We start from the raw sequence: 13,429 nt of genomic DNA, 5'->3' as shown, positions 1-13,429 counted from the left end.
TCCAGCCGCATCCCCTACACTCTTACCCCTCGCCATCGCCGCTGCCATTGCCGCTGTGCAGCTCGGACGCGCGCTTGTCTAGCCCCCTTTCCCTCGACGCCCCCGAGCTACCCAACCATGGTCACCTGATTTGCGCACCCGGCGACCGGATTTGGAGCGGATCCGGTCGGCCTTGAGCTCGCTCGGCTAAGGAAGGCCGCACCGTGCCATGGACTGGCCGGGTACCGGGCCGGAAGGCTCCGGCAAGGCCGCAAGGCCGCATGGAGGTACTGTCTCCGCCTCCAGCCGCTCGGATCTACACCGTCGGCTGTCCACCGGCAGATACACAAACGGCGGTCGACCGGGCTCGATGCTGGTCCAAAAGCTCGTCGGCGCACCTTTGCCACTCATTACGTGCGACGACTGCCCAAAGAAAGTCTTCTGCCACGTGTCTACAACGTCAGAACATCTGAATGGGTGTTCATCAAGTGCTCAACCGATGGGGTATGTGTTACTTAACTTCGGTTGTGCTCTTGAATTTGACTAGTTGTGCAAACTTAAGTTTTTATTGTGTAGAATTGATGTAAATTTTGGTATTGGGAAGAAGAATACATCGATATATTGATAGAGCACAATTTAGTAGATGTTTGTGCATTTTTAGCTAGCATAGAGGCTAGAGATGAGACTAATGCTATTGTTGCTAGAATAGAGGCTAGACATGAGACTACATGTGAGAAAGCAACGTCTATTTCTTTAGACTCGAAAAATAAAGAAGAACGCAAGATCGAGCCTCCGCAGATCAACAATGAATGCATCAAGAAGGCACTAATCCAATTTACATGAGCAGTTATGGAAGTTGGTTATCTTCTAAAATGTATTCTTGTGGTTCTTGTTTTATTTGGTCTTGCTTTTGTAGTCAAAATTTGATGATGCATTTCCATGTATCAAAAATCAATGATGAAAAAAAGGTATGTGCTTGAAAAGAAAAATGCATGAGGACGAGATGCGGCCGGAGATGCGTTCGCGCGTTGGGCGCATGGCCGGCACATCCCAGAAAAGGCCCAGACACGACCTCATTGGAGCAACTCCAATGGACCGACCCAAACGGACGGTGCATTTGTCCGCTTTTTGTCCGTTTGGATCGGCCGCCCGCCCGGCGTCCGCCTAGTTTTGCATTTGGGTCGGCAGTGCGCCTAACGCGCCGACCCATATGTGCCGGCGTGGCCGGCTGACCGCCCAATTGTACATTGATTTGCATTCAACATATTATCAAATGAAAATGTTTAGTCTGGCCGCCCAAATAAATAGTATAGTTTTACAAGCCAAATACAAATAAAAATGTTTCACATAGTTTTGCAAACGAATAAAAGAAGACACATCTATTGGTTGCCAACATGAGCCCACATATGCTCAACCAAATCATTTTGCAGTTGCACATGAGTTTCCCAATCACGCATGTCTTCATGAATTGAGTGAACTGCTCAAATGTTGCCGCTACTCCATGATCAGGCACAATATTCTCACCCTGAAACTGAAAGCCTTGATCGTATAGACGTTCCGGGCGCTCGTCTTCTACGATCATATTGTGCATGATCACACAAGCAGTCATCATCTCCCACAGTTTCTGCGTGCTCTAAGTATTAGCAGGATACCGATGGATGCCCCATCGAGATTGCAAAACGCCAAAGGCACGCTCGACATCCTTTCTAGCACTCTCTTGCTCCTGGGCAAATCTTTTCCTTTTCTCTCCGACAGGGTTGGGTATTGTCTTGACAATAGTGGTCCACTGAGGATAGATACCATCACCCAGATAGTACCCTTCGTCGTAGTTGTGGCCGTTGACAGTAAAGTTCACCGGTGGGTTGTTGCCTTCGGCAAGCCTAGCAAACACCGACGAGCGCTGAAGCACGTTGATATCATTGTGTGATCCAGCCATGCCAAAGAAAGAATGCCAGATCCAGAGATCTTGAGACGCCACGGCCTCTAGTATGACAGTGCAAGCCCTGACATGTCCCTTATACTGCCCTTGCCAAGCAGAAGGGCAGTTCTTCCACTCCCAGTGCATGCAGTCTATGCTGCCAAGCATCCCCGGGAAGCCCCTGCTGGCATTCATTGCCAACAAACGGGCTGTATCTTCAGTTGTCGGTTCTCTCAAGTACTCACGGCCAAACACAGCAATAACAGCCTTGCAGAACTTATACAGGGACTCTAGGTATGTAGACTCGCTCATACGGATGTACTCGTTAATGAGATCACCGGGCACTCCGTATGCAAGCATTCGGATGGCGGCAGTGCATTTCTGATAAGAGAAGAAACCAATCTTGCCGACGACATCTTCTTTGCACTCGAAATAGTCATCATAAACGACCAGTCCCTCTCTAATACGGTTGAAAACATGCCTACTCATAGGGAATCGGCGGCGGAATTTGTGATGTTTGAACAACGGATTTGTTGTATCAAAGTAGTCCTTCCAGAGAAGGAAATGCCCGCTCTCTCGGTTGCGATTCAACGCCGAAAGGTGGCCCGAAATGGAGCCACAGAACAACGGCCGCTGGCTGTTGAGGTGGTGATGGACCAACATGGCAGCCAATATCTCCTCCTCGTTGTCGGACGACGAATCATCGGAGTCGCAAAGGAAATTGTGGAAAAAGAACTCATCGGGAGAGTCCATTTCGTACCTTGGCAAACTGTCGAGCAGCTTGCAGGCGTCGACGAAGGAGACGGCCGGCGAGGGTAGTCGCGGCGCCCATAGACCAGCTAGCTGCCCTGCCAGCGTCCGACGAGCATGCTGGTCCGATGTGGCAGGGGCGGCGAGGCGGCTTCTTAGTCACGGGCGGCTGTGTGGTGGGGGAAGCGGCGGTGTGAAGCAGTTTGCTCCCCGGCGGCAAAACAGCGGCGGAGGGCGACAGAGGGAAGGGGCGGCGTTGCTGGGTGGATGTGGAGGCGGCGGCAGCTGGAAGAGTCACCGAAAAAATGGGCGGCCGTGTCGGCGACGGAGGAGGCGGGTGTTGGCCGGGGGGTGAGACGGGAGGCCAATGTGCCACAGACCAGCGGCCCGGGGACAGGAGTAGGCGAGCGGGCGTGCATCCGTCGCGTGTCCACACCGACGTAAATCCGACTCAAAAATGGGCCGAAAACGAGTCGTCCGCGGACGAAAAACAGACGCACGTCCATTTGGGTCGACGCGTTGGGCTGCTTTTTGTGTCCGTGTCGTTAACCTAAATAGACGGTCGCAAATGAAATGGGTTATCTCATTGAAGTTGCTCTTACCCTACCAAAACAAACAGAATCCGAACAAAATAAATGTCTGTTTGGTCGTGCGCTGGAATTGGCATGAGGTTTGCAACAAATGGGCAGTGGAACGAGTGCGAGGCCGCTTAATTTTTTTTAAATAATACACTTTCCTAAATAAATTTGAGAAATATTACGTCATTTTGATTTTTTTTCAAAAATAATACAGCTTCGGCTTGCAGGAAGCCGATTGGCTTCTGTCGGCCACGGGCAAGACGATAAGGCGCAGTCGGCCTGCGCGAAGCTGAGTAAGGCCCACTCGGCCACGGCTAAGCCGATTAGTGGCTACGCCACCCGACACACGGTCAGTTGGCCAGGCCTGCATGTAGTCGGCCACGGCAAAGCCGATAATGACATCTTCAATAGTTTGTATGTTGTCATGTCATCAACCAATATCTTAATATACAACAACTCCAATGAGTTGTATTTAGTTTGCCCAATAAAATATGAGATAATAAATGGAATGCTCTCTCATTCTACATTGAAGCTTATGCAATGGATGTTGGTTCATATACATACAACCTTTCTCTCTTTCCTTATTTATTGTATGACACATCATCAAAAATCCTATGTGGCAAAATCTACCAACAACTATTTTACAACCATTGAAGATGCCCTAAGTGGCTATATGCATGCAAATGTGTACGTTCACAAAGCTAGGCAGTGCAAATGTAATTGCAAGCGGAGTCGCTCACGTACACTAGCAAGTTTCAAGCTGATTGCTTGTCATTGCACCCAAGATGACACTGCTCACTAGTAAGAGCAACTCGATGTACGCTCGACCTTCCGCTCAGCGTCCGGCCTATTTAACATTTAGGTCGGCAGTGCGTCCAACACGCCGACCCACATATAGCAGCATGACCAATGAGCCTTTTTTTTCAACAAATATGCATATGTTTTGCATTATTTAACAAGCAGACATATAAAAAATGTCATAGTTTCACAATCAAATAAAGCATAGTTTTACAATCAAATAAATTAAGCATAATTTTACAAGCCGAATAAAAAATAAACTGTCTCAAATGCATGTGAAAAAAAGACACATCTATCACAGCCCTGCCGAATAAAAACTAAACTGTATCTTGCGGAGTCGACTCTCTTAAGTACTCGGGCCAAATACAGCAATCACAACCCTGCAGAACCTGTACATGGACTATAGGCATGTAGACTCGCTCATACGGACGTACTCCTCAATGAGATCATCGGGCATTCCGTATGCAAGCATCCAGATGGTTGCAGTGCATTTCTGGTAAGATGGGAAGCCAATCTTTTCAAGGGCGTACTCTTTGCACTCGAAATAGTTATCGCCTCCCTTGGACCAAGTGGCTGGGTTGGAGACGCCCGGCGAGCGTGCCGAAGTCTGACGAGCGTGCCAGCGTCAGTACGAAGGAGCTGGCCGGGGGCGGCGAGGCGGCTTCCAGCTCGTGGTGGCGTTGGGAAGCTTCGGTGCCAGTGCGGCGAGATAGTGGTGGGGGCGATGAGGTGACGACGTTGGGGAAAGGTGTGTCGGCGCCGGCTACTGGCAGAGGCACCGACAAATGGGCGGCGGTAGACGGACGAAAAATGAGTGCATGTCTGTTTGAATCGACGCGTTTGACCGTCTTTTTTGTTCGCCGTGACCCAAACATAAATGGAATGGATCGGCGTGTTTGAGTTGCTCTAATATATTGCAAACCGGAGCACTCAGCTGACTCAGCTGTTGGTTATCTTGATTAGTATAGCTAGCTTTCCTGTTCAAGAATTCATTCAATTAACCAGTTAACTTGCCGATTAATCCCTACTCATAGGGTCCCCGAGTAGACGATTGCCCGATAAATCATCTGATTAATTGATTAAATGGCCGATTAACTTGCTGATTAGTCTATTAATCCCTTACTCACCAGCCGACCGAGCAGCTACCGGTTAACGATTTTCTCAACAATAGCTAGCTTTTGTACGTAACGAATGCATGTACTCTATGTGCATTTGAACTTGCATGCACACTTATCGGCTTCGCCGAAGCCGATAGACTGGCCTCTCGGCGTCACCATGGCCGACTGGCCGTGCGTCAGGTGGCCCAGTAGCCACTAATCGGCATAGCCGCGGCCGACTCGGCCCTACTCGGCTTCTCGCAGGCCGATTGGGCCTTATCGGCTTCCCACACGCCGAGGCTGTATTATTTTTGAAAAAAATCAAAATGGCGTAATATTTCTTAAATTTATTTAAAAAAGTGTATTATTTAAAAAAAATTAGCTGCGAGGCCGCGGCTGGCACTAGTGCACTGCGGTGTTTGTTTTCTTTGGTGGGAATGGGAAGAGGTCGTCCGTCCGCAGCCCAGCCGAGCACGCTGCGGCTTTTGCCGTTTTCCGGGGTACTCTATTCCTACATTGCTCCGGGCTCCGGGCGAGCGGACGTCAGGTGGAGCCAGCCCTACTGGAATGTGGGTCCTAGCAATAATTTTATGTATGTTTGATGAGTGTAAATAAAATTTCCAAAACAAGAAACGGTTGTGTTGATGAGCAGTAGCCTGTATTTTTGTGAAAGATATGACATCGGTTTAGCGGTGGGTGCAATATATTGATATGCTTAGCAAATGTGAAATCCTAAAATACAAAGGTTCAAGTAGACGAACAGCACATCGAACCATGTTTCCTCAACGCAGAAAAGAGTCCAACGTTATTATGATAAGTACGTACCCCCTCTGTTTCAAAATATAAGAACGTCTTTGACACTAGTATAGTGTTAAAAACGTATTTATATTTTAAAACGGATGGAGTAGGTTACAATAATTTGGTACGTGATGTGAACTGTTTCATCAAAGTGATGACAACATGCAGGCAACCCCGTTCATCGGAGTGATGTGACCCGCACTGGCTCGCTGCCATGCGCGTTGAGCACGATACTCTCGTCCGCAACAGGATCTGGGAGCTGGTTCCCCGCCCTCCCGACGCCAACCTCTTCACTGGCAAGTGGCTCGTCAAGCACAAGCTGCACACCGACGGCTCGTTGGAGCGCTACAAGGCAAGATGAGTCGTGAACGGGTTTCGGCAATGCGTCGGCATTGATTACGGTGAGACGTTCTCGCCAGTCGTCAAGCAAGCCACGATCCGCACGGTGCTCACTCTCGCCACGCCGCGTGGCTGCCCCGTGCATCAACTCAACGTCTCCAACACCTTCCTCCAAGGCATGCTCGACGAAGAGGTCTATTGCTTCTAGCCTCCCGGCTTTGTCGACCCCGAGTGCCCGCAACACGTCTGCCACCTCTCCAAGTCGCTCTACGGGTTGAATACCGGGCATGCTCTTTGTTTTGTTCTTAAGGTTAAGATAGCATTATGGCCGCCGTTCACGCCTCGGACGTGCGCGTGCCAAACCCAATCTTCTTCTCAAATGGTGCGTGCGTGCGGTTTGTAATTTCCCCCACCAGGATCGGGCCCCAGGACGCGTCACGTCCCGTCCCTGTCAGCCCGCACCCGCGCCCACGTGCGAGCTGCTCGCCGACCGGTGGGGCCGTGATGGCATGGACCTTTCAACTTTCGGTGCGTGCGAGCGGCCGCGCGCACCCGTGTGAGAAGGAAGCCGTGAAGGGTTCCCATGGTGGTGGTGTGGCATTGGATCCGGTCGGACGCACGCATGCATGCACGCACCGTGTGATTAGCGACATGGCCTCGTCTGAAAAGCTCCCTTTGGAGTAAAAGTGATTAGCCAGCCGGTGCTTACTACTGTACCTGTACCTGTACGGGAGCTTTAGCCAAGGAGCCTACAATACAAACAGGGCAGGGTACAACAAATCTTGCACCCTTACTTGATTATTACTGTGTACAGTATGTAGTACAGATGTTGCTTAAGTGCCTAATCTTTTTGTACAGTACTAGCAACGGTACTAAACTACCAATTGTTTAAGCTCAGCTTCCATCACGATCAGCATGCGAACGCGCTTCAAACACCTGTTAATAAGAGCAACTTCAATGGAATGACCCATTTCGTCCGCGGCCGTCCGTTTAGATCGATGCGGACAAAAAAACCGGCCCAACGCGCCGACTCAAATGAACGCGCGTCCGCTTTCGTCTGCCCGCCGACCCATTCCCGATTCATTTTTGAGCCTGATTGCGTCGTCACGGATGCAAGACGGACGCGCGCGCGCTCGCCCTCTTTTCTCATCGAGCTCGCTGGTCGGTGGCACATTGAATTCACACCCTCCCCGCCTACTACGTCGCCGACGCCGCCTGACCATTTTTTCAGATAAAAATGGATACCTAGATAATTCTAGCGTACACAGATAAAAAGAAAAACCACCACTCGTCGATTTCTGACTCCGACTCGGTAATGTCCTCCTCCAATGTCTGGATGTAGGCTCAGCATACGCCTCGTCTTCAAAGTCCAAACCCGCCGTTCCTCGTAGCTTCAGTTTCAATTGAGCTGCCTGCTTCCGCGACCGCTTGTCCTCCCGATAGACGGCTCGCTCCCTCCTCCTCGCGTCCCTCTCCGATCTCAATTGCTCGTAGAACTGGCGCTCGTCGACGATGTCCCGCGGGTAGCCTCCGCGCCACACCACCAAAGCTTCCACGTCCTTCTCTGCGATGGCGAGGCGACGCTGCCGCCTCCGGTGGACACGACGATCCTCGTCGGTAAAAAGCCGCGGGAGAGGCACCAGATCTTGCGCCCGCTGACTCGACACGTTGAGAAAATTCATATCCCGACGAGGCCTCAGGAGGCGCCACGCCGCCGCGTCGTGCGCGCGGGCCGCCTCCTCTGCGGTGTCGAAGGTGGCGAGGACGAGACGTTTCTCGCGAAACCAGATCTCGACGGAGAAGGCACCGGAGCGGCGCCCGCGGACTCCTTGAAAATCCGAAGCGCCCAGACGGCGGATCGACATGGTGGCGCAGAGGCGGGGAGAGTGGGCGGCCGACAGAGTGTGGAGGGAGCGCCTTCTTTATAGCGAGCGCCGGCCGCGACGCGCGCGCCAACCTTCCCGCGCGCTGGAGCGCCAAAATCTGCGCGCGCTAGGCCGCTTTCTCCCGCGCGCGAACCTTTCCCGCGCGCTGGAGCGCCAAAACCAGGGTGACGGCACGATGTTAAACACGCGCGGTCATGAAAATGGATCGGCCCGTTGGACGCACTGTCGATTCAAAACTAAAAAAGAGCGGACGGCGAGCGGGGAGCCGACCCAAACGAACAAAAAACGGATAAAAACGTCGTCCATTTAGGTCGGGCTGTTGGAGTTGCTGTGAACACCGTCTAGCACTACCACGATCGATCTGTAGGGGACAACCAGACACGACCATCCTACACAGAGCCTACAAAAAACTGTTCAATCTGTGTATCAATCAAAATTTCCAAAGCCTGAAATATGTACGACATCGTCACACACGTCGTACCTCAGCTCGTGAAAATGTTGCGAAATGGGTCAATGCTGGGTCAATGCTCGTACACAACAGTATCATAGGGCGGGCACCCCGTCTGTCCGTACACTAATCACGCTGCTAGCCTGCTAGTGATATTTTAACCCTCACCGCTGCAGACAACATCGCCGGGATGTCTTTTCGCATCAGTCTCAATCAGAGGCGCGTCAGTCAGTAACCCCGCCACCAACAACGGCAGGATTAATAACATATTAGTACTTTATAAATCTCAAAAAAAATATTAGTACTTTATAAATTTACCTAAACAACCCCTGGTAGTAGAACACTGCACGCGGTAATTATAGTGTTACCGGTGCTGCCGGGGTTGTGGTGGTCTGACTGTTGGTTGGCGCGTTGCGGGAGCAGCAGTAACAAATGGTCAATGCACTGCTACAATTCAGTAGTATAAAACGGGAGGATCGGTCTCCCCACGACCGGATCTTTACAGTCTCGGTAACCGGGGTGAAAATAATAACATGCTAAACAGAACACTACAAGATTCATTTACGTGCTACGATTCAGCAATGACATAAATGTCATACGGGTCCACCACGAGAGAAAACACTAAAGCGATAGGAGGGGCGATCGCGAGGCGATTGCGCATCCTACGCTAGGGTTAGGGTTTTGCTCATCGGGGGTGGTTTTGGCATCTGGCGGCGAAGAGGGGGGCGACGGCGCAACCCTAGACGCAGGCTACGATCGGAGCTCTCGCTGTGGGCTGTGGCTCATGACGGGAACGAGGGATGGCAAGTCGACGGCGGCTGCAAAAAACGACATGAAAACGCCTAGGGCGGCGGCGGCATCAGGGACGGGAACAGGAACTAAACCGGCAACCCCGAAGACAGCGACGGCGGCAACGCCGGTGGCGCGACAGACGGGTGCGTCAGGATCCAGGGAGGATTCGAAATCTCCACTGGAGAGCAAGACCCCGGACCCAACGTCGAGTTTGTCTGCAAGATTGGGAGGATTGGTTCTCATGGAGAAGGAAGCTGAGGGTTTCGTCTTTGAAGATCTGGAGTCAGAGTTGCCAAAAAGCTCTAGATGGTCGGCGGTCTGTAAGGCGTGCACCAGGCGCCCAGTGAACAAGACTGGCCTAGAGAGGGCTATGACAAGGGCGTGGGGTTTGCATCGTGAAGCTCAATTCAGAGATATGGGCTCTAATATTTTTGTGGTGCACTTTTGTATTGAAGGGGATTACAAGCACGTGATGAACAATGGGCCTTGGCAATTCGACTTCAGTGTGCTAATTATGAAGGAGTATGAAGGGAAGACGAGACCATCAGAGATGGTTTTCGACAAGGTAGATATGTGGGTAAAAGTGGTGGATCTGCCACCGGATAAGAGGACAGCTGTTTTTGGGAAAGCTTTGGGAAACTGGATTGGTGAAGTGGTGAAGGTTGACGTGGATAAGGATGGCATTGCAAGGGGGAATCAGCTTTGAGTCAGAGCTAAGATTGACGTGTATGAACCCCTGGTTAGGGGTTTCCACCTGAAGAAATCAAAGGAGGAGAAGGTAGGCACCTGGTTCGATTTTTACTACGAGAAAATTCCACACTTCCGCTTCGATTGTGGCCGGCTTGTGCATAAGTCGGGGTTTTGTGAGCCCCCAGTTGACTCATCGTCGCAATGGGGAGGGTGGCTGCGTGCTTCCCCTGGAAGAAACACAAGCAAAGACACTTCTGCCGGGGGAGCAGCCAGCAGTAGCGATAGCAGGAACCAATCGGTGCATGAAGAAGGAGGTAGACCTAGGAACAGGGATGATCATGTTCGCGTGAGGGACTTGCCAACAAAGAGAAATTTAAGTTCTCAGTTCTCTCAGTCTGCTGAAAATCGCACTGGCGGGCAGAGTAAGCATCGTGATGGTGAGTTTAACAGCCCGAGATGGGATAGCATGAGGGGTGCAGGTGGAAGAGAGTATGATCTGAGAGAGGGGCTGGAGAGAAGAAGGGAGCGGGATCTGAGAGAAAAACTGTTCGAATCCAGTCAAGAGAGAGATAGGCGTTTTGCTAGGGATATCCCATGGGAAAGGAAGGGCAAGGACGCGGTTCAGGCCACACCTGGAGGTCGCTATAATCAGAACTATGAGAAGGATGAGGTACAGGAGGGGCATAGAGTGCAGGGACAGTTTGGGAGACGAAGAGGGTACTATGTCCGGAAACCCAGACAAAACCATGATTATGATCGCCATGAGGGCCAGCGTGACAGAACCAACTATGATAGCAGGAAGCGCGGGCCAAGGCAAGTTTGGGTGGCAAAGGGAGATGGAGAAAGAGTAGATGGACCGGATGCTTTCATTCATGATACGCGACGTAAGACGTCGACAGTGTTTGAGCGCATCACAGAGAACGTGGATAAAGCGGCGGACCCCGAGGGACGGGGCCGCCGGGAGCAATGATCGTCTTAGCCTGGAACTGTCGAGGACTGGGGTTGGACTCGACAGTGGGCGAACTCCGCGACCTGATTAGGTCCCACAACCCAGCGGTGGTTTTCTTGAGTGAAACGAAGAAGAAGGCAAGAGCTATGGAAAAACTGAAATGGAGTTTGGGCTTTAGATGTGGAGTGGCGGTTGACTGTCGCGGGAAGAGCGGGGGCTTGGCTATGTGGTGGAGAGATCATCTCCAAGTTACTGTCAGGCCATGGAGCCAATATTTTGTCGATGCTAAGGTGATATGGGAAGGGAAGACCATTAGAATCACTGGATTCTACGGCGAGCCCGACGTTGAGCAAAGAAAGAAGTCCTGGGATGCAATTAGATACCTGAGAAGACAAGATAATCTACCATGGCTATGTCTAGGGGATTTCAATGAAGCCTTATTGCGATCTGAACAAAGGGGTGGAAATCCTAGGAGTTACATGCAAATGGAAGATTTTCGTGATTGCTTGGCCGACTGCGGCCTTGCTGACCTAGGCTTCTCCGGGTATCCTTACACGTGGGATAACAGAAGACAGGGGCTCGACAATATACAAGTCCGGCTGGATCGATGCACATGTAATGATGATTTTCTTGCCATGTTTCCGGAAACGCATGTCCAGCATATTGTTACGGAGGAATCTGATCATGTTGCATTGCTTGCGCATGTTCTGGAGACAGCTCCAGATCGGGAACGTAGTGGCACGAGGCAATTCAGGTATGAAGAAGCGTGGACACGTCATGAGAGGTATGAGCAGATGATTGCTGAAAAATGGGCGGAAGCGGATACAGGAGGCACTGGCCTTTCTGAGACGTGTCGTAAAATGAGAAAGTTGACAACGAGCATGGAAGAGTGGGGAAGAGTTGTCTTTGGATCCATCCGAAACCAGATAAAGCAACTGAAAGTGCAGCTAAATGATGCTAAATTCAGATCACTACGGACTGGATACTCCACGGAAATTAGAGATATTGAAGAACAACTCCAGGAGGTTTATGCTAGGGAGGAGGTGATGCAACGGCAAAGATCACGTGTGGATTGGCTAGCGGCAGGAGATATGAACACAAAGTATTTTCAGGCAAGGGCTTCTCACAGGAAAAGGAAGAACACAGTCCGAGCGCTAGTCTGGGAGGATGGCTCGAGGTGCAGAGTTGATGAAGAGATGAGAGAGATGGCAACGATGTTCTATGAGACGTTATTCACATCTGAAGATCGGTAGGTGCTTAGGCTTTGTTGGAAAATATCCCATCGATAGTCTCTGAGAGCATGAACCAAAAACTGGTGGCACCAATCACGGACGAGAAGATTGAGACCGCGCTGTTCCAGATGGGTCCAACTAAAGCTCCGGGTCCGGATGGGCTACCTGCTTTATTCTACCAACGACACTTGTCGTGGAACTGTCACGGCAGATGTCCTTAGTGTCAGGACTTAGTCGCTAGGCCAACGCATCTATGTGGTAGCTTGAGAGGGGTTGAGCGGGACGAGAGACGTGATGTTTTACCCAGGTTCGGCCCCTCACGGTGGAGGTAAAAGCCTACATCCTGCTTCATTGATATTGATGATTATGATCACCGTTACAAGAGTGCTCTATCTCGAGAGCTATTGTTTAAACCTAACTTGTCCAACTTGTGGAACTTGTCAATCTTCTCCCTTTTGGGGATCCCTGCCCCTCCTTATATATGTTGGAGGGGCGGGTTACATGTAGAGTCCTATTAGGATTAGGACTAGTCTATCTCTAATACAAACCGGATACAAGTCCAGGTCTTAAATCCTTGTAAGATAATATTCCTCGTGCCTTCCTCTTAAACCGGCCCACCATTAGACGTGAACCGGCCTTCTGGGTCTTGGGCCTTGTCATCTGTCTGTCCCGCACGCCGGATTACCAGTGAGTCATAATGACCAGGTGGGTTGCTTGTAAACCGCCAGGTCAGGGCGGGTCGCCGGTGACTCGCCAAGTGTCAGCGGGGTCTTCAGATAAACCGCCAAGTCCTGGCCGGGTTAACTTCCGGCCGGTTTACACCGCGGGGTATATCCCCGACATTAGCCCCCAAGTTTAGCTTGGATTTATTCATGGTAAACTTATGCTGCAAAATAAACACAAGAACAAATTTGACAGGTTATGCTCCGGGTTAAGAATTTTTGTAAACCAGTACCTGATCATCCTTAAGTCCTTGTTATTTCCTCCTTCTCGGAAATCCGGGTCAACAGACCAGCTTCATAATCAATTTTCCGACATTGGCTTGTCACCGAGAAATATTGTGAAGAATAACTCCTTTGATTCAGCTCCGCCGGTTTAAGAAATATGGGTCTGAAAATACTTATCTGATATTCAGCCGGTTTGAAGATGTAAAACTTGCCGGTTTAATATTACCA

General features: G+C 50.7%; 1 protein-coding gene and 1 pseudogene across 1 annotated transcript; one reads left to right on the top strand and one right to left on the bottom strand.

Annotated features, from left to right (window-relative positions):
* Nucleotides 1-7,129: 7,129 nt before the first annotated feature.
* LOC147973353 (uncharacterized) lies at nt 7,130-8,122 on the bottom strand. The gene is made up of 2 exons (XM_087524652.1): nt 7,611-8,122; nt 7,130-7,193 (listed from the first exon to the last, which is right to left on the bottom strand). Exons 1-2 carry the CDS (start codon nt 8,120-8,122, stop codon nt 7,130-7,132), a joined length of 576 nt encoding a protein of 191 aa, XP_087380778.1.
* A 1,775-nt stretch (nt 8,123-9,897) lies between these two features.
* LOC147973352 (uncharacterized) lies at nt 9,898-11,043 on the top strand (annotated as a pseudogene).
* Nucleotides 11,044-13,429: the final 2,386 nt, after the last annotated feature.

The sequence above is a fragment of the Triticum urartu genome, chromosome 5A (genome assembly GCF_056163025.1).
Source record: "Triticum urartu cultivar PI428250 chromosome 5A, HENAU_Tu73, whole genome shotgun sequence".
Taxonomy (NCBI): Eukaryota; Viridiplantae; Streptophyta; class Magnoliopsida; order Poales; family Poaceae; genus Triticum; species Triticum urartu.
This window is presented reverse-complemented; position numbering and strand designations above follow the sequence as displayed.

What these genes read in the sequence shown, in the direction of transcription:
- LOC147973353 (XM_087524652.1), bottom strand. Translation starts at nt 8,122, where the DNA reads ATGTCGATCCGCCGTCTGGGCGCTTCGGATTTTCAAGGAGTCCGCGGG. An exon ending in TTGGACTTTGAAGACGAGGC is followed by an intron (nt 7,194 to 7,610) that starts GTATGCTGAGCC and finishes TCTTATTAACAG; the next exon opens with GTGTTTGAAGCGCGTTCGCA.